At 38.0% G+C, this 26,106-nt stretch overlaps 1 protein-coding gene across 4 annotated transcripts in view; it reads right to left on the minus strand.

Annotated features, from left to right (window-relative positions):
- The window catches only part of ATG7 (autophagy related 7), a 241,679-nt gene that overhangs the window by 101,126 nt on the left and 114,447 nt on the right, over positions 1-26,106 (minus strand). For 2 of the 4 annotated variants that reach the window (XM_074198549.1, XM_074198551.1), the window contains exon 19: positions 19,536-25,319. The exons of the other annotated variants lie outside the window; for them this stretch is intronic. In XM_074198549.1, the coding sequence (XP_074054650.1) occupies positions 25,248-25,319 (72 nt within the window). In that variant the 3' untranslated portion in view covers positions 19,536-25,247. Of the gene's footprint in view, positions 1-19,535; positions 25,320-26,106 lie in introns of those variants that run through there. 4 annotated transcript variants of the gene reach the window in all.

Genomic DNA, 26,106 nt, shown 5'->3' on the forward strand with positions numbered 1-26,106 from the left:
TTTAACACTCTTTATGACCTGACCAAGTCCCACCTTTCCAAACTTCTGACAACTTCCTGCTCCCTTCCAAGTGCTCTATGATCCAGGTACAATGAGATACTTGCAATTTTTCTAATTTGCTTCTCCACTTTGCTTGAGAAATGCAGACCTTTACACTGATGTCCCCCATGCCTGAAGTATTCTTTCCTCCATTCCTTAGTCTGCCTAATTTCCCTTCAGATCTTCCAAGACAGATTGCCCCCATCCACTATGTCTATGTCTTCTATGCATCCATGACTTAAATGTATATTCCTTAAATGCCAGGACTTCTTTTGGCCATTCTAGTTCTCACCTCCTAGCACAGGGTCTGGCAAATAGGAAGGGCATAATATAGGCTGGTCATTGATCCAAGCACCTTCCTGGAGATTTATTCAGAGGGGAGAAAGAGGCCTTAGTCATATCCTATTCAGAGGTCTTTCCTCAAAATGGTACACCAGATGTGTGCAGTCACCTAAAGAGACAAAAGCCAGGTAGGGACTTTTTCCCTGATTCTAAGATGAATACCACCCGGCTTATGAGTGGTTGTGATTCAGTTGAGACTAGGGAGAATTAAAGCTGTTTTTTAAATAAAAACTTATAAAGAGAAACAAGGAAACAGTAACATCAAGGATGAACAAAATGCTGACAAAAGACCAGAATTTTACAGGTTTTAGTTACTCTTCTCTGTAGCACACATAAGAATCTCTTCTTTTGAAACACTGGCCTTAGAATAAGGAAGACCTGAGTTCAAATCTGTTCTCAGACACTTGTCTCTTACTAGCTGGATAACCCTGGGCAAAAGTCACATATTTCCAATTGCCTTGCCTCCAGGGCCATCTCCAGTTGCCTGATTCATATCTAGTCATTGGGCCCAAACAGTCCAGAGGAGAGAATGAGGCTGGTGACTTTGCACAATCTTCAGGCCTTACCTCCCTGATGGTCTTCTTTGAGAATGAAGAACCCAAAAAAATCAAGAATAATTAAATGCAATTTTCTCTTGCTTCATGACCAATCCTGGGATCAAATCAAATCAACATGCCTTGACTGAGTGCTTTTGAAGAGCAAGGCATCTTGTCAAAGGACATGGCAAAATGTTTACAATGTTTAAGATAAGTCACTTGCCCTCTAAGAGCTTATACTCTGGTTGGGAAGGCATGGCATAAGTCTTTGGTAAGCAAATAATTGTCCAAGACTGAAATAAAAGTTTGAGACAAAAACAAAAATGAATGGTATTGTTAGTAAATCCTAAATTAGATGATCCTTAGGAAGCTATACAACTAAGTTTTTAGAGAGTGAGAACTTGTAAGCCTTAAGGTCTTATATATGGTCAGCATTTTTTTTTAAAAAAAAGGCTAAGGAATTAAATTGGTAAGATTAATATGTACATTTTAAAAACAAACTGTAAAGAACAGAACTTCATAGTTTTAACTGTAATTTTCTTTTATTTGTTTGAGAATTGGAATATTTGTTTTTATTGATGGAAATTACTGTATTTAGAATAATAAACATGTCCTCTTTCATAGATTTTCAGGATTTTACAAGGTGCATAATTGAAAGAATTCTAAAATCATTAACTTTTTACAAATCAAGGGCCCAAGGAAATACCAATGTCTTCTGTTCAGTTTCTGGGACCAACAATTTGTCCTTACACTCAAGAATTGTTCCATATATTCTATCAGGTAGGACTGTTATGAATAGAATTTTTTTCATTAACTTAGTTTGTTCTCCTTGTAAACATAATTTATATCTTAACTTATACCATTACTGTACTTGTACGTAATAAAAATTCATCTATAATTATGATGGTCAGATGGTATCTAAGTGGATTCAAATCTTGAGCGACAACATGGTGCATTCTAACCTGTCTCTCAATCATCAGTGTGGTCTTTCTACTCAGATCTCCCATCTTTGTTCACTGGGAGTCACCAAAACGACAACCTTTTCCAAAGTGTGGGCCCTTCTCTTGGGGTGAACCCATCCCAGGATGGCCTGCTTTTCACAAAGAAAAGAGAACTCTCTCCAGAGCTCTCATAAGTTTCTCTGGAATCGGTCATGTTACTGAACTAGACACCTTGGGCCACCTGTCTTCGCCACTCCGGATTTGAGCATCTGAACCCTATTCCCTTTTGATTGGCTGAGGGCAATGGAGGCCATCACCCATCCCTTAGGAAAGGTGCTGATCCATGTTTAACTGCTGTCATTTGGAACCTTTATCCATTTTGGCCTTCAAATTTCTAGATACTGATAATTAGCCCATTAAGTGACAGCTTAGGATATACCATTTGTTCAAAAAGGTTCAATGACAATTGGATATTATTCTAGAACTGATCATCTCAATTCAAAGATGGTTGGAATGTGAGGAAAGACCATCCTGGTGATTAGTCCACTGAGTGACAGATTAGGATGCACCAGATTCCCAAATATTACCTCAGAGTACAGATTTGTGTTTACCTGGCATTGCTGTGGTGTTGTGGTTGCTTCACTGATATGGGAGGTATTGAAACCAACTAAGGTCACCAGATACCTGCAGTAGACAGACCATCTTTAATAGTCCTGTTTCCTAAAAATTAGGCCTTGGGATGTTTGCTTCTGGTATAGGCAAGTGAGAAGCACAGCAGACTTGTCATTATAATAAACATAGTTGGTACAACTCATGCCTCCAATCAGTTGGTTGGTCTCATCTCCTTCATTCTTTGAAGGATTATTGTAATAAAAATTGGATCCTTGTAATTAAGATTTTTAACAGATCAGACTCTTTCTGAATATGATTCTGAATTATGACTTTTCAATAACTTCAAAACATATACAGAGAGGGGCGGCTAGGTGGCACAGTGGATAAAGCACTGGCCCTGGAGTCAGGAGTACCTGGGTTCAAATCCGGTCTCAGACACTTAATAATTACCTAGCTGTGTGGCCTTGGGCAAGCCACTTAACCCCATTTGCCTTGCAAAAAAAAAACAACCCTAAAAAAAAAACACATACAGAGAGCCTTGGACAGGCAGTCAAGAACAACCAAGGGAAAAAGAAGACAATTAAAGGTAGGACAGATTGAAGCAATAAAAGCAAAAATGATCATTTACATTGATCTTTCTCCAACTATGCCTTCACAAGGTTCTTTCAGGGAAGATTGTTGTCTTTAGACTGTTGTCTTTAGAATTCCCTCAAATAGTAAGAGAAAAGCAACTAACCAAAGACTCTATAGTCAATATTAAAATTCAAAAAGGTTCAGAGTCATTCTTTTCTCTTCCCTGGTTGAAAGACAGGAAGGAAATTTTTGGAAAGTCTTCAGGATATAAGGCTTTTCTTTTAGCTAAGGACATTTGACAGTTTAGATATGACTTTTCCACAAATGCAAGTGATTTCCCTATTATTAATAAAGATGACTTCTTTTAAGTTTAGCTTTTTATAAAAGTTTCCTGTGGCTTTTGTTGTTTAGAGTTGTCTAACTCTTTACAACCCTATTTGGGGTATCTTTGGTGAAGATGCTGGAATGATCCACTCCTTCCTCCTCTAGCTCATTTCACAGATGAAGAACCAAGGTAAACAAGGTCTGGCATACCATCTAGTGCACACCACCTACTCTTTTGGGTATTTTATATTGATGCTGTGGTGTGGTGATTGTTATTATCGTTCAGTCCTGTCTGAAAACCCTTTTGTGATTTGCTTGACAAAGATCTGGAGTGGTTTGCCATTTCCTTCTTTAACAAATTTTACACATGAAGAACTGAGGTTAAACAAGGTGAAATGACTTGCCCAGGGTCATTCAGCTAATAAATGTTTGAGGCCAGATTTGAATTCAGGAAGATGAGTTTTCCTCATTTCAGGCTAGCACACCCCATCTAGTTGTAGCCGCCCCATTAAAAAAAAAAATATCCTCTTGAAAAGGAAGGAAGGAAAGAAGGATGGGAGGGAGGGAGACAATATATATAGGAAGTGGGGCCAGGTCTGGGAATCAGAAAGAGAGTGAATGGAACAATAGGCGAGTCCATGAGCACACCATTTCCAGGGACAAAGCTTGTGTTGATTTGATCACAGTTCTCAGAACAAGAGGTGGAAAAGGATGGGCATAATGGTGTACAAATGAGAATGTACAGTCCCAGGGATGGCAGAGCAGAGTGGCTTAGCTCTTTTCCTGTCTAGTCTTTGTTGATTCTGCTAAGAAGGTGGATAAAATAACAACAATCAATATCTGCATGTTTTCAAAAATACAAAAAGATTTACTCATTTGATAAATATTTCTTAGGTGCCTAAGGTACTGTGAGGATACTAAGAAACATGCTGTCTATAAAATTTTTGAAAGCATCTAAATTTTAATTGATTCAGTTTTATATATAATAGGATCTATCTGCAATTGATATTTTAAAAGCAAATATAATTGTGATTAAGACAGTTACATTTCATAATTATATACCATGTATTTTTATTTGAGATCGTGTGAGCAGAAATACCTAATAATGACAGAAAATTAAACCGGTGTCTCATGACAATGAAAAAATAATAACATGATAATAATAATAATAGTAATAATAATAATAATAATAAACACAGTCCCCTCAAGTTTTAAAATATTTTATGGACTTTTGTCTCCTGTAAGCATGACAACAACCTTCTAAGGTAGGTAACACAGGCATTATTTCCATTTTAATTTTTTGGGGTTTTTTTTGGCAAGGCAATGGAGTTAAGTGACTTGCCCAGGGTCACACAGCTAGTTAATTATTAAGTGTCTGAGGCTGGATTTGAACTCAGGTACTCCTGACTCCAAGGCCGATGCTCTATCCACTGCGCCACCTAGCTGCCCCTTTCCATTTTAATTTAAGAAACTGAAGTTCAGACTTGCCAATGGTCCTATAATGTGAGAGGCGGGATGAAAAATTAAGAGTCCACAGCTTTGAAGAAAATATTTCCCATAAAAAGATGATCGATTTTCCCTATGATACTGATAACATAAACAATTAAGTTTAAAGTTTCAAAACTGCATAAGAACTTCATGAAGATTCTGCTTAATAAAGGCTCTTTGGGGAGCTCATAACTGAGGTGGATGGGTTTCATCTGGATTAAATGATTCTAGAGTCATTTGATCTTTCCTTTTCTTTTTTTCAAAATGAGTTACCAGCTGGCTTCAACTGATGCCGGGCCTCTCCACCACTGCCTGCGGCTTGGACACCGGAGCCTCCCTCTACTCCCTAGTCACAGACTGAGCCCTCGGCCCTTGTTGGTCCCGATACGCATGCTTCCTTCGCCCACCCAGGAAAAGGCCTCCTGACTGCCAGCCCACACAATGCATGTGCGACAGTGTCTGTTTTCACAAGTGCTACCATTGCAAGGAAGACTGCTTGTGGGTAGAATGACTCATGGGAGAACTAAATTAATTTACCCCACCTAGAAGACAAAGAGTTTGGAAGTTCACTGAAATAAGTAAGAAGAGTTTCCCCCAAACAGCTGCAATAGACTCCTTCTGCCTTCCCAGCCCCTTCTTTAAACAACAGAGGGGAATGTTGTTATTGTTAGACTGAGGGAAAAACATTTGCTAGGGAAATCTGAGCAAATTATAGAATTAATCTTTGGACTACCTTTGCTCTTGGGGAGAAAAAAAGTCAGAAATTGGTGGATATAACTTTCCTCTGATCAGTAATCAATTAGTTGAAATGGTCAGGGCTTAGGTTAGAGTGTGACCCTGGGGCAAAGACTATTATTATACCCCCAAAAGACTTTTTTTATGATTATTTATTTTCACATTTCTACAATAATCTTGGTGTGAAAGTGATCATAATCCCCTCTCCTCCCAAAATGACAGAGAAATTTCAAGAAAAATAGAGTGAGAGGGAAAAAATGTACTTCAGTCTGAGTTCAGATATCCTCTATAAGCCTCTTTTTTTCCTAAAAAAAAAAGTTTGTTCTGTGATATGACAATAACATGAAAGTATCTTAGTTTTATTGGCTTCACAACGGCAACACTTAATTTCCTTTTCTTTTCCAGAGAGTTGTTTTTAAGCATAAAAATAGAACTTATGTGAAAGGGCTTTCTAAAATATAAGGGGATCTCCTACAACTGTAAGTTATCATTTTAGTTGTCCTCATGAGGGTCTTGGGGTTTGGTGAACAGAAATGGATAAAATATTCCAGATGTACAGATCATGGGATCACGTACTTAAGAGTTTGAAGTGACCATAGGGGTCATCTAATCCCAATTCTCTCAGTTTCCAGAAGAGGAAAGGGTGACTCCCAGATTTCAGAGACTTGCTTACAATCACACAGATTGTAAGCAGCCGGGGTGGGGGTGGGGGACAGAATTCAAACACAGCTCATCTGACTCCATGAACAAATTGCATTTTGCACAGCAGTGAGATGTTGGATGTTTTGTTTCCAGGATATTCCTTAGTTGTCATTATTCTATAAAGGTAAGTTTCCCTGCTGTCAACATACATTTATTACATAGAACAATTTAACATCTGGGCATTTTCTCTGGTTGTCTCTCCTCCTCTTTGTCTCCTGGCTTCCCTGGCTCACTGCACGTCCCATGTGAAATCCCATCTTCTAAAGGAAGCCCATCCTTCTTCCTCTGCTGATGCTTTCCAATTTATGTATCTGCATGGTATCTCCCTGTTAGATCACAGGCCCCTCTGAGGCAGATGCCTGTGACCCTTTTGGGGTCCTCAGAGCCCCGCACAGTGGCTGGCCCTAATGGGGGCTGATGGATGTTTATTGACTGGTTCTGTCAGCTCATCCTACATCAGTCCCTTTGAGATCCTCCCTCTATAGAGAAATGATATCACATGTTCTTCACCTTTGTTTTTTACTTCTAAGTCAAGTTTTTTTCATGGTAAAAAAATTCTCCCCAATTCAACTTCTCAGCTATCCTTGGATATGAAACCTTGACAAAGACTTTCTGAAAGTTTAAAATGATATTCTCCAGTTGCTCTTCTCTATAGGTTCATTTACTATCTCATACAAATCTATTAGTACACTATTAATACCCATGATTTTACTCCTTTCAAAAACTATGCTGCCTTTCATTCACTAAATTACATTTGCTTACACAATTAATTTATTTAGGACTTTATTATTCTAAACCAAAGTGCTTTACAAAAAACTCATTTCACTGTGAGAGATGTACATGAGGGCTTATTATCCCATTTTACAGATGAGGAAACTAAGGCTCGGAGAGGCCAAACAACTTGCACACACTAGAAACTAGTAAAATTAAGATTCAAATCCAGATCTTTTGAGACTCACAAGTACAATGTCTTTTCTCCTCTCCACCCTCAATGCTTCCAAATAACCAAAGAAGATCATGGAAAAGGTAACAGAGCATTGGCTTTAATATTCCACCCACCCTTTTCTACAGGTGCTCCTATGCTGGTGAGATATTAACCTGATTACCATATACTTGGTGCCCACTATATTGAAAAAAAAGCTGACACAATTTTCTTTGGAATTTTTTTTGAATGCATGAGAGAATGCCAATCCATGTGGGAAGAGGTTGGTTCATGTTTGCCCATGTACCTGCAGCAAGTAGCACAGTGTCAGAATCACAAAAGATATTTAACAAATGGTTCTTAATTGAATTATGGCAATCACGCTGGCAATAACCCAGTTCTCTGGGTGAGTGACCATCTGTTACTGTCAAGACAGTTTATATACCATTTGACTTTTGAATTCTTTTGAAACTTCCAAGTGGATGCTACCCAGTCCTGGCCCCGACTCTACCTAGGATGTCAATTAGGCTAAGAACATCCTGAACATTTACCTTGGGTTGGTCCAGTACCTCTGTGGTTGGTTCATTTCTGAAGTTACTGTCCTTCACATCCCCTTCAGTAAAGAAAATGCAAAGAATCCAGTGAATGACTTTTTATTCCTGAGTCCAAAATCATTTAGTGATTCCAATAAGTCTTAGGCAGACTTTTTTTGTTCCTGTTGCATTTAAAGACTTTCTTTGGAGTTCCTTGCAAATACATTTGAGTATCTTTTTTAGACTATTTAATTTTTAGTCCATACCTGGCCTGGCTCACTTTGGGGGCTTCTCTGTTCTTACTCAGGAAATCTTTTTATTAAAAAAAAAGTATGCCTCTAGGGCTTGGAAATGGAGGCTAAAAGGGGTGTGCAGGTCTTAAATTAAAAAGAACTGTTCTAACCCAATCTTACTCTTCTTGGAATCTCCCCCTCAATTCAAAAAAGGGCCATGCAAAGAGCCTTGTGGAGTCAGGGGACCTGGCTCTCATTCTGTATCTGCTACTTCCTGCATGGCTGCAGGTGGGGCCTTTAACCTCCTGAGGCCTTAGTCTCTTCATCTCAAAAAATGAAGGGGATAGACAAATGAAATCTAACATTTCTTCCAATTTAAATCTATGTTTCTATAATGTATTCTATAGATCAATAGAAAAGCAGCTGTTGTATGGGAAATACATTCAATGGCTCTGCCCAAATCTGATGGAGGCCTGCAGAAGCTTATCATGAGCTACAGTCACAACAAATTTAGCAGTTATCACATCTGAATTCAACCCTTCAATGAAAAAACTGAGGTGTTCCTTTTTTCTCTTTCAGAGCTGTCTCAAATGTGGAGCTATAGTCTTATGGGTTTTAATACTTAGGATCCATAAGAATTTTTCAGTTTATAAACAACTAGTTTATAAACAAACTGTGATCACAATGTTTCTCTCATAATTCTGATGAATTAGATGCTGTGCTATTCCCTTTCAGAATGTAGGATGAAGAAGGAGGTAAGGCAGCAGCTTCTTGTGCTACCTCCTGCTTACTAATCTGCAAGAGCTTCCCAGCCCCCTCCTCCCTTTTAGCTAAGTCCCTCCAGTGGCCTCTTTCCTTTGGCAATATACTTATCTACTGACTATTCCTGAGTCCAAGTTCTGGGTCCCACGGATCAAGGCTATCTCCCTTTAACCAGATTTCACCATAAGAAAAATATGTGAGGAAAAGGACCCCCCACCCCATCCCACCCTGTCCTGCTAGGATTGTCACGTATGCTAAAGGCTACAATATTTACATCCAGAGGTAGGGCAGAATTATCTAGTTAAATGGCCTATTCAGCCCCATCTCAACAGGCAAACAATTGAGTAAAGGCTTTTTGCTGCCTTAAGAGATAGAAAGCAGCACCTTTGGGCAAGGAGCAGCAGTACATGTTTATTGAGATCTACATCTGGTAGCAATTTGTTCAGCAGCAACCAACTCCTTTTCTTTTTTTGCCCAATCAAATAAGCCACAGGGGCCCATCTACCCTACAATTGTTCATTTGTGCTGGGGCTGCATTGTACACATCACTGTGCTCATTATAGGCCTGAGTTTATCAACATGCTTCAGCAGGGGAAACAATTTCTTTTTCTACACTGGAGAATAAAGGAATGTACAGGTGGGCAGTGACATGGTGTTTGCCCAACATCACGGTGGGGAAAATCAGAGCTATATCCATAGGGTGGTAAGTGTGCTTGCTTAAATTCCAACTCAAAGTTCTCCATTGGCAGGAAAAATTTAAAGTGCTCTCTTTCCCCTTCAGAAGCCTTGAAAGGTCAGTCTGAATTAGCCATTCATTGTTCTTATATCCAAGTCTAAGTCCTGGATATCTGGGCAGTGGTCTTTAACTCATGGCAGGTTGCCTGGGGAATGGCAACCCCAGAGTCAGGGAACTCTTCCCACTGAGGAAGATGACTTTCAAAAGAGCCAAAAGACTCAGTGGAAAGGTACAAACATAGGGGATACATGGAACCAGGGCACCTCCAGGGAGGAATGTGCGAGTGGGTACAAGTGTACTGAGGGACGACTCCACTCCTGGTGCTTGCTATCCCACTCCCTGGCAGTTACTGCTCCCATTGAGTTTAGTCTCTGTGTCTGATTGATGCTCTCAGCTTCACAGATCCCGACACAGTCTGATCCAGGTAGGATATTGCCCAGAAACTGTATGGACCCCACCATGAAACAGGAAATCTCAGGAAACCTCTTGAGGGCAGAGGTTGTTAATGGAGAGTCTTAACCTGGACCCCTTGAAGGGACTATTTCAGAGGGTCCATGAATTTGGATAGGAAAAAAAAAATAGCATGTTCATTTTCACTAACTTCTACCTAAAACTTAGGATTCTCTTTGGTTATTTAAATGCATTATTCTGAGGAGAGGTCCATATGCTTCACCAGGATGCCAAATAAGTCCATGACACAAAAAAAAGTTATCAGAAACTTTTCTATTAGACTCAAGTTGGGAAATACTACAAGAATTCAAGTATCTAAGTCATGTAGGAGGCCACACGATTCACTATCATACGGGAGAGCTTAGAACACCATCATCCAGAAGGCAAAGGATTTTGGCTCACAGTCAAGAGCAGTCTACCCAGTAAAACTGAGCATAATACTACAGGGGAAAATTAGGTCTTTAATGAATAAGAAAACTTCCAAGCATTTCTGATGAAAAGACCAGATCTGTGGAGAATCTTTGAAGTACAAAGGACTTAAGGGAAACATAAAAACATTAAAAGAAAATAAACAAATGAACAATGATAAAGGACTAAACAAGGATAAACTGCTTACCTTCAAATGCAGGAAGATGAAATATGTGTTCCCTTTGAACCCTATCATCATCAGGGGTCACAGAGGGAATTCTAATTAGATAGAACATGTGGGAGTGGTAGATCTTAAAAGAAGAATGGAAAGGGAGGGAAAGAAGAATGAACTGGGGCAAGGAGAGAGGAGGGGGAAAGAAGATTAGGTAAAATGACCTTATATAATCATGGATGTAAGAAAATATCTATACGAGCAAGTAGGAAGGGGTTGGGAGAACATCTGATGTTTAAATCTCACTCATTTGAACTGGTCAAAGGAGGAAAAAATATATATGCACACAGGTAGAAAAGTTTCATTCAACAGGGAATAGAAGGTAAAGAGGAAGAATTTGAAGGAGGGCAGATTAAGGTATGTTAGTCCTAAGCAAAACAAACCCTAAGAATGTATGAAAATATTTATAGGTTTTTTGAGGTAGTAAAAAAAAATTTCAGGGAGTGACCATAAATTGGGGAGTGACTGAAAAAGTTGTGGTACTTAAGGGATGAAATATTATTATACTGCAAGAAATTATAAAGGGGATAATTTCAGAGAAACTTAGATATTTGATGCAGAATGAACTGATTAGAACCTGGAGAACAGGGCAGCTAGGTGGCCCAGTGGATAGAGCACTGGCCCTGGAGTCAGGAGTATATGAGTTCAAATCCAGCCTCAGACACTTAATAATTACCTATCTGTGTGGCCTTGAGCAAACTACTTTAACTCTATTGCCTTGCAAAAACCTACAAAAGAACCTGGAGAACAATTTGGTAAAACAACACTGAAAGAATTAGGAACTCTGATCAATATAATAACCAACCACAAATCCAGAGGAATAATGAAGAAACATGCTATCTACCTTCTGATAGAAAAATAAAGCACTCAGACAGAATATAGACATGTATATACATATATTTATATAGGTGGGTGTATACATGTGTTTGTGTGTATGTTTCTTTCTTTTTCCAATTATATGCAAATAGAATTTTCAACATTCCTTTTTGTGAAGTCTTCTCCCTCCTTCTTCCATTCTCCGACTCTAGGCTAACTGTGTTACACATATTTCCATTAATAACGCTGTGAAAGAATTATCAGCACAAAAGGTTAAAAACCACGAGAAGGGAAAAACAAAGACAAATTAAGGAAGGTAAGAATAATTTGATCTACATTCAGATTCTATAATTTTTTTCTCTGGATGTAGATGGCATTTTCCATTGTCTTTGATCACTGAGATGAGCTAAGTCTTATCAAAGTTGATCATAGCATAATGATGTTATTACTCTGTACAATGTTCTCCTGGTTCTGCTCAGTTCACTCAGTATCAGTTCACAGAAGTCTTTCCAGGCTTTTCTTGTTTTGGGTTTTTGCAAGGCAATGGGGTTGAGCACCTAGCTACCCCTTTCCAGGCTTTTCTGAAGCTTCCTGTTCATTGTTTCTTATAGAGAAATAATATTTCATTGTATTCATATACCACAAATTGTTCAGTCATTTCCCAAATGATAAGCATCCCCTCCATTTCTATATGTGTGTGTTCGTTGTTGTTCATTCCTCATATGTGAAAAGGACCAATGACATTAAGTGTAGAATTGCATAAAGTTAACCTCACTCTGTCTTCCAGGATCATTAAGTCCAATGGCAAGACAAAAGTTAGGATGACTGGTGAAGGGCTTAATACAAAGTAAAGAAACAAAAAGTCCTTGACAGAGAAAAGCTTACATTCAACTGGAGGGGTTCTATGTAGATTAATAAAACAAAGGACATACAGAGTAGCACACGATCATTTCAAGGGGCACTGGTAGAGACAGATTAAGGAAAATTCTACTGTGGGAGGTGGTGTCTGAGCTAAATTTTGATGAAGCTGGTGATAACTGTTCTTTTACAGTGAAAACCTGAAATCCAAAATGAATTTAAATTGGGAAAAAGGAAGAGAACTTGCAGCAAAGTGCAAAGAAAAGTACAATGAGAGGAGAGTCTTCTATAAAAATGTTCTTTCAGCTCAAAACAAATATTTATTGAGGATCTCTGGATTATAGGAACATAGAAAAAGAGCTGGAGGACCCCAGAGGCCATCCAGTCTACTCCCCTTATTTGACAGATGACTGAACTGAGGCCTCCCAAATTTGCTTATTCAGGGTATTGGAGGTAGTAAATATCCAGACGCAGCATTTAAATCCAGGTCCTTGACTCAAGAATTGGTTCTTTTCACTATACCATATTCCTCCATCTATGTGATTTTTTTTTAGATTTTTTTTTTAGATTTTTTTTAGATTTTTTAGATTTTTCAAGGCAATGTGGTTAAGTGGCTTGCCCAAGGCCACATGGCTAGGTAATTACTAAGTGTCTGAGGCCGGATTTGAACTCAGGTACTCCTGACTTCAAGGCCAGTGCTCTATCCACTGCACCACCTAGCCACCCCCATCTATGTAAATTTTTAAAAGACTGGTTCCCAAGGAAATCAAATGGGTTAATATGTCTGAAAATATAATGCAAAAAAAAAAAGGGACATGCAAATATAAGAGATTATAAAGCCCATACTCAGCAGGTCAGTCCCTGGCTCTATTCTGTTTCTTGCTGCTCTCAGATTCAATGGTGAAGTGTAGTGGTTCCCCTTTGGGAGTCTTTGAATCCCTTGGGGGTTTGCAACATGGCCCAAAGGGTTTGTGCTAAAAATTATGAGATTAGGAAACTGAAAAAAAGTCCTTTGATAGACCACAGTTGTGAAATCATATACAAAGATGCTTGAGATATCTGTATTACAATGGGAATGGAAAGGGGAAATATAATAAAGAAAACATTCATGTAGGTTTTTCATTTCTTAGAGATAATGAGTTTACACAATTGCAACACCACAATTTGTGGAGAAAGTCTTTCAAAGAGCTGTTTAAAAACCTTCCCTTTTGTTTGGCATTTACAATCAAAACAGGAAAGCTTTGGTGATATTTATTTATAGAACAGGACTTGAAAACCCAATAGAAAAGCGACCAAAGCTTCATATTCAGTCAATTATCAAATTGAAAAAAACGTGGAAATTCATTTGATTGCTGAAAAATTTTGTCATGTGCCAAAACAACTATGTTTGGAGATGATTCCATTATGAAATTAGGGATGACACTTGTTTCTAACAATACTGTTTCTTCTCAAGAAACTCACTGAATATGTTGAATCAGTTCTAGAGTTTTAAAAGGTGATACTTACACTTTGCAATTTGATGAAACAAATGATGTACATAATATAACTTTAATAATAAGAGAGCTTACAAAACCCTCCTATAATTTTCCATTATATATTTGTGTGAACAAAACTATTCTTGTTTTAAATAAAAATACAAAAATAAACTTGATATAAAATCACATTTAAGATATGCTGAGCTGAATGTAGTAAACCTTTTAAATAAAAAGACCAACATTGAAATTGAGTCTGTATGATTATAACTTTATGTTAAATATCTTTTAAGTTGTATCTTTTTTCATTAAAATATTATTTACATAAAAAATTTGCAAAACAAAGAAATTTAACATGAAGTCTTACAGATAAAAACTAAGTATGTGAGGGCTTTCTGGATTCTTTTTATATAATTACATAAAATGTAATTATTTTTATATTCAGATATCTATATTTAGAGTTTTCACAATCATAGGTAAAAAACTTTATATTAAATAACTATAATCATATAATGTAAATTTAAATTTGGAGCTTGGGGGAAGTTATCATAATTACTGTAAGTATTTAATGAATAAATCTAAAAGAATATTATGAGTATTATGTTAAATTTCCCTGGGAGTTCACAACAAATGTGTTTTTGTTGAAAGGGATTATCATTAACAATAAGCATTGACTTTGTCATAAGTTCAAATTGTGTGAAATGGGAAAGTCATTTTCTCTGCCCTTCAGCTACTCAGTTGTGAAATGAGGATAACACTTGTTCTACTACCCTCAGCCAGTGGCTCTGATAGGAAGCATTCTGTAAATTATAATGTTCTATCCAAATGAAAACCATTATTATATTGATCAGTTCTCAATAGAAAAAAAACTTTGATTTTAATTGTTTGAATTTGTTTTTTTTTTAAGGAGTAAAGATGAAATTCTTTGGGATAATGTGCACTTTTGGGGAATGGAAAGTATTACTTAGTTTTTATCTTTGTCTACACAGGTCTGGCACAATATATTTCAAAGAAGAGGTGATTAATTAATGCTTATCAAACTAAATTGACCTAAATTGCCATTTTATACTTGGTCAAGTCCCTGAGTTTCTTTAAAAAACAATATGAAAACCTAGACAATCTAGAGAGATTGTTTGCGGACTGTTCCAATTGCATTCATCATGTAGTCTATAGAAAAAATACTCTCTTAGCAGTGTGGAAACCCAGGTTTTTGACCTCCCTACCCCTATTTCCTCTGAGACTTCCTAATTCTGTGACTGTCAACAAATAACTTGCTTCCTCTGGATCACAATTGCTTCATCTACAAATATGGTTAAAACTTCTATCACTGCTTATTTCATTGAGTTGTTATAAACCATAAAGTATAACACAAGCATGAGCCAAAATAATAAAAATGATGATGATAATAAAATAGAAAACCACCCTCATCTGCAGAAGGAGGAGAGGCGTTGGTCCAGACCAGTTCAAAGCCCCTTTGAGCTTTCTAAGAGCTATCAAACACCCCAATCGACCCACAAAACATCCAGAGGCTTCATGTCCAAGCAATGGCCTGAGAATAATTGGTTTTCCTTTGGAGCAGGACAATTGCTGTCAAGTTCCTAAAGCCAGAAGTTAATGTCGGGAATGGGCCTTTCTCCTGGCCGCCTGGATGATGTGAGATGATCAGTTCAATCCAGACCCTGGCTGGCTTCACCCAGTTTGCCCTTCTCCTTTTCAATGAAGGGCTGGGCTGAACTCAATGGAAGAGGGCTATCAGACCTGGGAAGTGCTCCCTGGCTGAGGCTAGAATCCTGACCATAGTGGATGCTTTGTACAACTTCTTCTCAATTCCTTAATATATGGTGTATGTCTGCTTTGTTATGGTGGATTATCAATATAATAAATGCTTTACCATTACTCAGAGTAAATCAGCTACTAAATTGCATTTCTAACATTTACTCCAAGCTTCTTCTGTGGATTAAAAGTATGAAGCTGCCTTCCTTTTATAACATTTATAAAAATAAATATTTTTTTACCATAACAAAAAAAAAGGGCCTAGATGCATTAAGGTTAGCCTACAAGTTTGAAGAGTAACACAGTCATTGAAAGTAAGGCTAGGGTACCAGAAGACAAAGAAAGAAAGGAAGAATCCACCAATCACCTCCAGAAAGAAAGACCAATTTAAAAAGGAATATCATAGCCAGAAATAAATTTCCACAACAAAGAAAAAAAAAATACTGCAAACAGCCAGAAATAAAGTACCAAGGAACAATATAAGATCTGGAAGCTGTTTCTTAAAATGAAAAGAGGCCTTGGAATACACTATTCCAAAGATAGAATTATAACCAGGAATCACTTATTCTGGGAAAAAACGGAATATAATTCTAAAGGAAAGACAATGGAATGTTGAATGGAATAAAGCATCTTCAAAGATTCCTGATGAAGACCAGAGTCAAGTAGGAACTCTAAAATGTAAACACAAGTCTCAAGAGAAAACCACATAGGTAAATTTATTTGAACTATTGAAAGAGGTTATATCATAACATAGGGCTAAAATTCTAACAGGCAAAGAAGAAACAAATACCCTTTCAGAAACTTAAAGTCTTCAAAAGGCACTGAAGGACTTCATTAAGAAAAACAGAACCTGGGGGTTGACTGGTTCTGTGCTGAGAGTTTTAAAAGGGGAAATAAAAGAGACAATAAAATACACTAGTGTAAAGAGGAGGAAGAAAAAGTTGGAATTTAAGATTTCATATAATTGGGTTATATGGCTGAAGGAGTGGGGGTGGAGCGGCCCTCAGATGCCGGTCATTCTCAGCTGAAGCAGACAAAAGAACTACGAACAGCAAAAAGTCCTCTGTTTTTTCAGTCTCATGTTAGGCTGATCCCATTAGGAGTAAGTTTCTCCTTCCCTTCCCTCTCCTGGATCCCTCACTAGTTACAAGGTAACATTCTCACTAGACTGGTTCTATAGATCCCAGTCTCCCATTGGGCGTAATGATGGCTCACAGGATCTACGTTGAGCTGAAGAGGCACTTGCCTCGGTACAAGTGGGGACCCCTCTTTTGTGCTGTCTATCCACTGTGCTCCTCCCCTTGTAAGTAGCAATAAAGTCTATTAAAGCCAATTCTGGGTGGACGGATACTTTTTTGCATGAGCTCCCTAGCACTATAAGAGAGTCAAACATATACATACACGTTCGTATATATACAAAGAGTTTGGTAAGAGGGTACATTCAAGGGGTGGCTAGGTGGCGTAGTGGATAAAGCACCGGCCCTGGAGTCAGGAGTACCTGGGTTCAAATCCGGTCTCAGACACTTAATAATGACCTAGCTGTGTGGCCTTGGGCAAGCCACTTAACCCCATTTGCCTTGCAAAAACCTAAAACAAAAAATGTACATCAAATTTGGGGTAGCTAGGTGTTGAAGTGGCCAGAGCCCTGGCCCTGGAATCAAGAGGACCTGAGTTCAAATCCAGCTCCAGACACTTAATACTTACACTTGTGTGACTTTGAGCAAGTCATTTAATCCTATTGCCTTGCCCCCCCCAAAAAAAGAATACATCAAACTTAATTTGGAGAAAAGGAAGGGATAGAAGAAAAGAGGCTTAAGGGGAAATAACACAAAGAAGGGAAACTAGGAGCCAATCCAACTTTCTAATTCTGAAGGGGATTAAATGGAAAAAAGAAAAGAATCGAAAATTCAGGGAGTGCCCATTAATAAGGAAATGATATGAAAAATTCCCCGGATTTAGAGCTCAAACACCCAAGTTTAAACCTTGGATTGGCTATTTACTCTTTACCTGCAAAGTCAAATCTGGTCAACAAACATTTACAAAATGACAGCTACGTACATGATGTTGTGCTGGGGGCACTGAGGATACAAAGCTGAAAAAAGGACTCCACAGCATTTACACAAGAAAATGCGTAAGGAAGGAAGAAAAGGAGAGATCTAGACAAATATTCAACCTTGGTACTGACTCGCCAGGCTTCTCAGTGGAACCTAACTTCCCTTCCAGCTTGAAATCCTGCATTGTTAACCTGCATCTTCTCCAGCAAGTCTCTTATGATCTAATGATCAAATGCTTGAGAAATAGAGACCTGGAACTTGGTTATAAAGCTAATTTCCAAAGTGGAGAGAACTTTGCACGTGAAGTTGGAAAGACCCAAGTTCAAATCCTGCCTTAGAACTAGCTCTGTGCTCCTATACAAGTCACCTTAACCCCTCTGACTCAGTTTCCTCATTTGTAAAATTAGAGAATCATACTTAACAGCCTCTAAATCTATGATCATGCAAAATATAACATAAGATTGATCATTCATTTTGTTACAAAATTTTAGTATAAAGTATTTAAAAAAACTTTAACTGGACCTCAGTGCCTTTTAGTCAAGAAATACTTGAAGAAGAGCCGTCTTCACTACAACACTGGGCAGGGCACAAGGTGTAGGCTTGTATAACACTTGTGGCAAAGGCAAACCCAATACCTCTCCAGACAGACTGTGCCATATTTGGAGCTATACAATTGACAGCCAGTTTGTCCCTATTGCAGTGTAAATCTAATCCCTGGGATCCCAGACAGCCCTGCCAGTATGGCTGACAGATACACTTCTACCCTAAGTCTAACCCCCGAAACTTGATGTCCTCCTTCCCTAACTACCCTATAATTATTCAGCCTATACCATATGTATTGGTTCCCCTGGTGGTGTGTGAGCTCCCTGGAAGCAGGGATTATTTTTTTTTTTGTCTTTGTGAGCTCAGAACTCAGCAGAATGCCTAACAGAAAGTGGGTTGCTGATAGATGTTTGTTGATGGTGGAGGAAAAAGCCTTGTTCCCTTATGGCACAGACCATATAGAGTGTATATCTGATTGTGTTTGGCATTTTATTAAAAGGAGAGAGACCTGTCTTACATATATCTTTTAATCTTATTCATCAAAAGCACAGGGGGAAAAATATGTGGTTTGAGTTATTCCTATCTGCCCCTAGCTCTAAACATCTAAATTGATATTTTTAATCTTTCAGTTTAGTACCAACCCTTTAAAGATAATATCTTCAAGTTTCTATTTAAAAAACAACTACAATGACAAATGGTGATCTGTGGATCGTTCATACATGCCCTCTCAATGTTTTCTCTTTAAATTTTTCTTATTTTTCCAGTATGCATATTATTTTGCCCTTTTATAAGGTTCAATACTACTTTGGATTAAGATATTCTTTGAAAGGAAAACCAAGTTTGAATTATTATTATGTATACCCTATACAGTATTTAGCAGACAGGAGATGGAGCTAAACACAAATAAACCCAATAAAAAGTGAATACATTAATTACTCTTTCAACCTAAGGAGTCACTAGGTAATTAAATGTAGCCATTATGTTTAAGGTAGAAACATTTATAATAGGTCGGTGGCAAAGGACTGTGTTGTCATTACAGGAAACTATATGTAAGGAGATAAATAATGACATACGCATATGTGGCTACACAATTTAAACTCATAATAAAATAGACACACAACTGGTTGGTTGACTGACATCTCTGAGAATTAAGTTACTTATTTATAGAAGAGATGAGGAGGGAAGTAACTGAAAGAAAAATACCTTTAAAATCTCTGGAGAGATGAAAGAATGAAAAAAAGAATTTGGCTTTTTAGAAAAACAGAAAAGGGTTGACCAGGTAGATTAAAAGAAAAAAAAATATTCAAAATCATAACTTGGTTTCCATTGTAATCCTATGTACTATTTTTTTTTTTAGGTTTTTGCAAGGCAAATAGGGTTAAGTGGCTTGCCCAAGGCCACACAGCTAGGTAATTATTAAGTGTTTGAGACCAGATTTGAACCCAGGTACTCCTGACTCCAGGGCTGGTGCTTTATCTACTGCGCCACCTAGCCTCCCTTCCTATGTCCTATTTTTTAATGCATATAGAAACATTTTTTTCTAGGAAGAATTACATAGGCTTTAACAGTCTACTAAAGGGGTCCATGACTCAAAATTCAGCAGCCCTTCTCTAAACAACATGAACACAACAGATGGAACCCTGAAGTGAGGCCTGTTCTACTGTTGTTCAATTTTCACTAACAGCCCATTCTACAGGTAATGTAAGACCACCATGGAAAATACAAAGTGAACAAGAGGATGATTATGCCAATATACACATTTCTTCTTATTCAGGTCATCAGCAAATTTTTTCAGGTGAGTTGTCTTCAAAGTGGCCAGTCTTCATCTTTGAAATGGATGGATAACATGAGGAACCCATCAATGATTGAGTGCACAAGGAAGTAATGTGGAGTTCACAACAAAGGGTGACTACAAAACAAAGATGCTGGCTTTATGGTATGGCTCTGAGAACAATGTCTGAGGAGGAGGATGACAGCAGTATCTCTGGAATAAGCTTCTAATCTCCTCAGGGCCCTTGGCACAAAGGTTCCTAAATAAATGTGGGATTTGCTTACACTGAAATTTTCTTTGTATGTGCAAGCTAGTATGTGTTTGTAAAAAACAAGTTTTGTTAATTCTTGGTCATGCTACATCCATGAGATCTTTTTTTTTTTTAATTATGATTCTGGCTTGACTTAGATTTTATGTTTCCTCTTTCTTGCTCTCAGTTGGGAACCCCTCATCTGGAGAAAAGGTTTCTCTGGCCAAATTCCCATCAAGGAAAGTCTCTGTCTTCAAATAAGGTCTTGGACTTAAAGGCTGTTACTCTAATATCAATTCACATTATTTTTCCAATGCCTCAACTTATACAGATGATAACTCGGAGAGTAAATACAAGTGACACATTGTACAGAATAGATCCTGATTAGAATACTGCTGACCCTCATTCCCACCTGCCCTTTCTCAATGAAGCAGATAATGATTAAGGCTCCTTTTTGAAGAGATGTTAAGACAGAGTCAGACACATAGGCTAGAAGGGGCCTGGCAGAGGGCATGAGGACAAGCAATCCGAGTTTCCAGGCAGATCTTTCAGGTACCAAAGTCATTTTTCTCTGTTAGAAATGGGGTCCAAGAGCTGCGTTGGGACTTTCCCACAGCTTCAACTGGTCTCCAAAGGCATATTTGTCATCAGAGGGTCTTGATGAAGCTGTATATCAATATCTTACTGCTGGTAAAAAACAAAACAAAAAATTGTTCCACAGGAACCAAATCAAAACCAGCTGTGAGCAAGAGAGAGAAGCCAAAAACTTAGTGTAATTGCAAAAAGTTCAGCAGAAACACTTGTTAATTGTGTTATTTACTTTGCTGAACAGTAAATTGCCACGCCAATTTAGTCCTATCACATGACTATAATGCTTTTCATATGACTGTACTGCTATGAGAGAAATGAGCATTTATTTTCTAGACTCCCGAGGCTAGTGAAAGATGAATCAAATTCTCTCTCTCTTCATTGAGGACCACCCTATCAGCCCTGTTCCTCTGGGTGGGGCAGTGACTTATGGAGGAAGAATACCAAGACTAGTAGATACATGCCAAACAGGGGCAACCACTAAGGCCCAGAGTTGCTGTCTTTAAGAAGAAAAAAAAGAATGCAAAGAATACAAGCGACACTGAAACTTGACTGGGAGAACTGGGAAACCAAAGAAGCCCCAGGCCCACAAGTACATTAAAAAGATAAAAAAATAAAGTTTGACATTTCAAGAAAGAAAAATGTCTTTGTTGACTGAAGGGCTCTGGGAAGGTTTCCTGGAAGAGTTAACATTTGAACTGGGCTTCATAAGAAGGATATGAATTCATCAGGTGATGGAAAGGGACAGGGAGAGAAGAAGAAAAGGGCAACTCAGGAGGAGGAAAAGACACAAACAAAAGAAGAGAAAAACAGGAAAAAGGTATAGTCAGCATGTGGCCTAAGAAGAGATAGAAGGGAAAGAATAGGGGAGAGAAGGTTGAAAAAGAAAGGATAGATCATGTGCTACAAGACCTTAAGTGCTGAGCAAAGGGGTTTAAATTTTGATTCAACATTAAATAGGGAGCCTGAGAAAGGCTTAGAGAAGTAGTGACATATATTAAAAAAAAAGACAACTCTGAAAGCTGTGTAAAAGATGGTCTGGAGGAAAAATGGAGGCAGAAAGATCTCTTAGTAGGCTACCACAAGAGTTTAGGGGATGACCAGAAAATCCTATTCCAGGGAGGGACAATGGCACTTGACCAGGGGTTAGACTCACTTAGAGGGTGGAATTCCAAAAGACTTTCATGGAGACGAAATAAGAATCAAAACTAATCAAAACTAACTAAGTTGCAAACATGGTGGGAAATTTGACAGCTAATATGGTCATCTCATATTGCTGTCTGTTTTCTTTTATCTATTATTTCTTTCTAGGCTTACTGATGGGGAAGGTTAGATAACACCACTCCCCCCCCCCCTTTTTTATAGAAACCTTGGGAATCAGTTTTCATCAACAATTGCTATTAGGCTGGGAAAAGGATGCTGTGGGCCCACTGGTTATGGTAATGATCTAGGATTAGGGTCTCAAACTATGAGGGAAACAGAGTGAGAGGATCTTGGTGATGAGAAAAGATTAATTGAAATTAATGATCAGTACGTGACCTGTAATTCTGCAAAGGATTTTGATTCTTGAAGCTAGGGCCCCAGGTCATGGGATGAGGAAGACAAGGGATATGTAGTTAGGAAACCATCTAGAGAGAGGGTTTCTCTAGCCAAATTTCCATTAAGGAAAATCTTTGTCTTCAAGTAAGGTCTTGGGTCTTAAAGGCTACTGCCCTAATACCAACTTACATTATCTTTACAATGCCTCTTCCTATACAGATGATATCCAGATAGCAAATGCAAGTGACACATTTGTACAGGATGAGTTTTAAGTCTGGTGTTCAATGTTGAATAGATCCTTGTAAAGGTCCTCAAAGATAAGTGGGATTGGGCACTCACACTGAATGTCTACCACAACACTGAATGGGGAATATACCTATAACAAATGCTCACATAATGAAGTGCCTCTAAGTCAAGAAGACCAGACCTTCAGAAGTGGATAGTGGTAAGAACTAACACCACCCACCCTTTAACTTTAAAAAAGGGAACAAATGGCAGGCAAGAGACCATTGGTATTAAAAGGGTCAGGGAGAAATCTCAACAGGGATAGGACTGGGGTAGCTAGGTGGTACAGTGAACAGAGCATCAGCCTTGGGGTTTGGAGGATCTGAGTTCAAATTCGGCCTCAGACACCTAATAATTGCCTAGTTGTGTGACCTTGGACACGTCACTTAACCCCATTGCTTTAAATAAATATTTTTTTAAAAAAATAATAATAAAATAGGGATAAAATAGGGATTGTGATTTCATTAATAGAGAAAACTCTCAGGCAATGAGGTGCCCTCTACTAATATAGGTCAGACCCTTCTTTACAATTTACAGTCTTAGAGAATTGTCTGAGACACTAAGAGTTTGAGGGACTTGCTCTGACCCACACAGCAAACATGTGCCAGAAGTAAGACTTGGTCCCAGGTCCTCCTGTCTTTAAGGTTAGATCTCTATCCAAATAGTCTACCACCGGGCAGCTAGGTGTGGTGTAATGGATAAAGCACTGGCCTTGGAGTCAGGAGTACCTGGGCTCAAATCCGGTTTCAGATACTTAATAATTACCTAGCTGTGTGGCCTTGGGCAAGCCACTTAACCCCATTTGCCTTGCAAAAAACCTAAAAACAAAAAACAAAAAAAAACCCCAAAACAAATACTCTATCACCTCTCCAAAGCAGAGAAAAATGGTGAATTTAATTGGAATTCTTAACTCTTTGGGCAACTGTCTTGATTTCTTTGAGGATCAAGTAGTTGTTCCTAGAATCATAGGTCAAGAGCTGTCAGAAGTTACCTATTCTAATCCCTTCATTTTACAGATGAAGTTGTGACTGGTATGAAGTGGCTTGTGCAGGTCACGTAGGCAGTAAGCATCAAAGGTAGAATTTGAATTTACACCATGTAACATACACTATACTACAGTAATCTATAGTAATGGTGAATTTTTTTTTTTACAATTAAATTTGGTTGGTAAAACTTTTAGCCAAAGCCAAGTGTTTTAATGAAGAAGGAATTTAGCAAGTAAAGAAAAGTGGTGTGCTGTAAAGTGTTGGCCTTGGAGCCAGAAAACCATATGCTCAGATTTTATCTGTCACTGTCAGGGTGAATCATTTTCCTCATCAGTAAAATGGAGTTAATGAAAACTGTGGTATCTATAATATTACAGAGTTATTGGGAGGTTCAAATGAGAACAGATTAAAGATTGAAGCACTTTACAAACCTTAAAGAACTTTTGAAATATCTATGAATTGTTGTTAGGACCCTGAAATCCTCAAAGATAGAAATTTGGTTTTTCACTGATGATTATCTGTAGGTATACTATGGATCAGAACTATAAACCAATACTCTCTTTATGGAGAAAACTCTCTCCCCCATGCTTTCTTCCCAATGCTATCTGGAGACTAAGACAATGTAAGTAAGCTATTAGATATTTCAGTTAAATATCAAGATATTATGATAGAACACTGGGAATCTGTCACTGATACCAAAGAAAAGTTTACTTTTAATACACCTCAATGAAAGTAAGGACTACCCCTTGTCTCACATGGCTGATGGTTATTAATGGACTCCAGAATTAGAAACGTAAGAAAAGGTGTACTGGTAAATGTTTAACTACCAGCTCTCCAGGAAAAAAAATTACAACAACACACTTTTGAGTTTAAGCTGCAACTATTCACATTTCTTCCATTACTTTCCCAAGTTTAGACAATCAACAAAACAATAGCTTCTTGCCAATTTCTAAGGTGTAAATGTTCACACTGAATATCTGACAAATTAGTTCTTGTGAGTCAGTATGAGCTAACTTGAACACACCTCTGAAAATAGGTAACTAGAGGTAAGTTTAGATAAATGTCCCAAATTTGTAAGTAAGGAAAACAAGGAATTCATACAAGAAGGGTTTAGTTTCCAGATTAGTTCACAGGAACTTCTTTCTCTTAGCCTAGAGGTATTCCATTCCTTTTACTCAAACGACAGATTGCTAATGTATGTCAATTAAATGAGGAGTCTCAGTAAGATCACAAAGATGGAGCTTCAGACCCTCCAACACCATCCCTGTGGCTTCTCTACATATTACCAGGTTAGGCCCAAGAACTTGCAGCTTTTCCCAATTCTGGGTCACTAACATTAGCTCTGTTCCAAAAACTGAAATACCTTGTCTGTCAATTTATTAAGTAAAATGCTTAAGCTGCTTTCAACAAAATAAAAGAATAATCACATTTTCTTGGCATGGCTGTAGAATTCTATACACCATTTACATATTATGGAGAAGAAGCAGTCAAAAGAAAAAGAATTTGTCATCATAACAGTGGCATGGACCCCCCCACCTTGAAGGAAGGACCCCACAAATAGTGGGGATATTTCTGAGGATTCACTGTGAATTTTTAGTTGACTTCAGGAAATCACAATCATGATAATAACTTGAAACTTTGCAAGTTTGCAAATCCCATCTGAAAAATATAGAATGTTTCAGGGCCCCTGGATTTCATGGACTTTAATTATTCTAGGGCTTACCTCTTGATCTGCTGACATGATCTATCTCAGATCATTGCATCTGAGATGGTTCCTGAACTCTGGTACAACAGATATAAATTCAGAGTTGGTGCTCTATATTCAGGTAGGAGAAATGGAAACTTAAGAAATACTTCCAACTTTGTCTAAGGAGTTCGAGTTTTGTTTGCCTAACTTATCACAATTCAGTTTTTCATTTGAATAATTTTATCACCAAGGAAACAAAGAAAAATTATTTGTTCCCATTTTTCTATTTTTAGAAACTCTCCACTTGTACAGCTAGCCAGATTAACATTGGCTTGGCCAGAAATCTACCTCTAACCAGAGAATACTCTTGTCTTATAACAATGACTATTCAAGAAGGCAAAATTAAAAGTACATCTTACAAAAATAAGCTTAAAAAAAGTCATTTCCACCCCCACCATTCCCTCTGCCACTTGCTGTGTGTCTGCCATAAGGTTATGATTTTCTACAAAGGTTTTGCAAGTGAACAAAGAGAACCAAACAAAACAACTTCTGTCGGTGCTTCATACATATACCAAGTTAATAGGCATTTGATCTTTTAGAGGAGGGCTTCTTAATCAGGGATCAGCAAACTGGGGGGGAGGGGGGCATATTATAATAACTATATTTCATTATAATAAGTTCCTTTTGTAATTCTTTGATTTCAAAGTGTGATTCTAAGAACGGATATCTAAACTTCTTAGCTCTGGGCTGCTGCCCAAGGGTTGCTGATACAAATAAGGTGAAGGGCCCTTGCTCAAGCCTCTGTCAAGCCAACAACAAAAGAAGAAATGCTTTGCTTGGTAGAAAAAGGATAACATTTTTTAAGCTGACAAAAGAGACACTACTGAGAAAGGGTGCCTTGCTTTCTTTCTTTTAG

Source organism: Macrotis lagotis, chromosome 8, assembly GCF_037893015.1.
Source record: "Macrotis lagotis isolate mMagLag1 chromosome 8, bilby.v1.9.chrom.fasta, whole genome shotgun sequence".
NCBI classification, from domain to species: domain Eukaryota; kingdom Metazoa; phylum Chordata; class Mammalia; order Peramelemorphia; family Peramelidae; genus Macrotis; species Macrotis lagotis.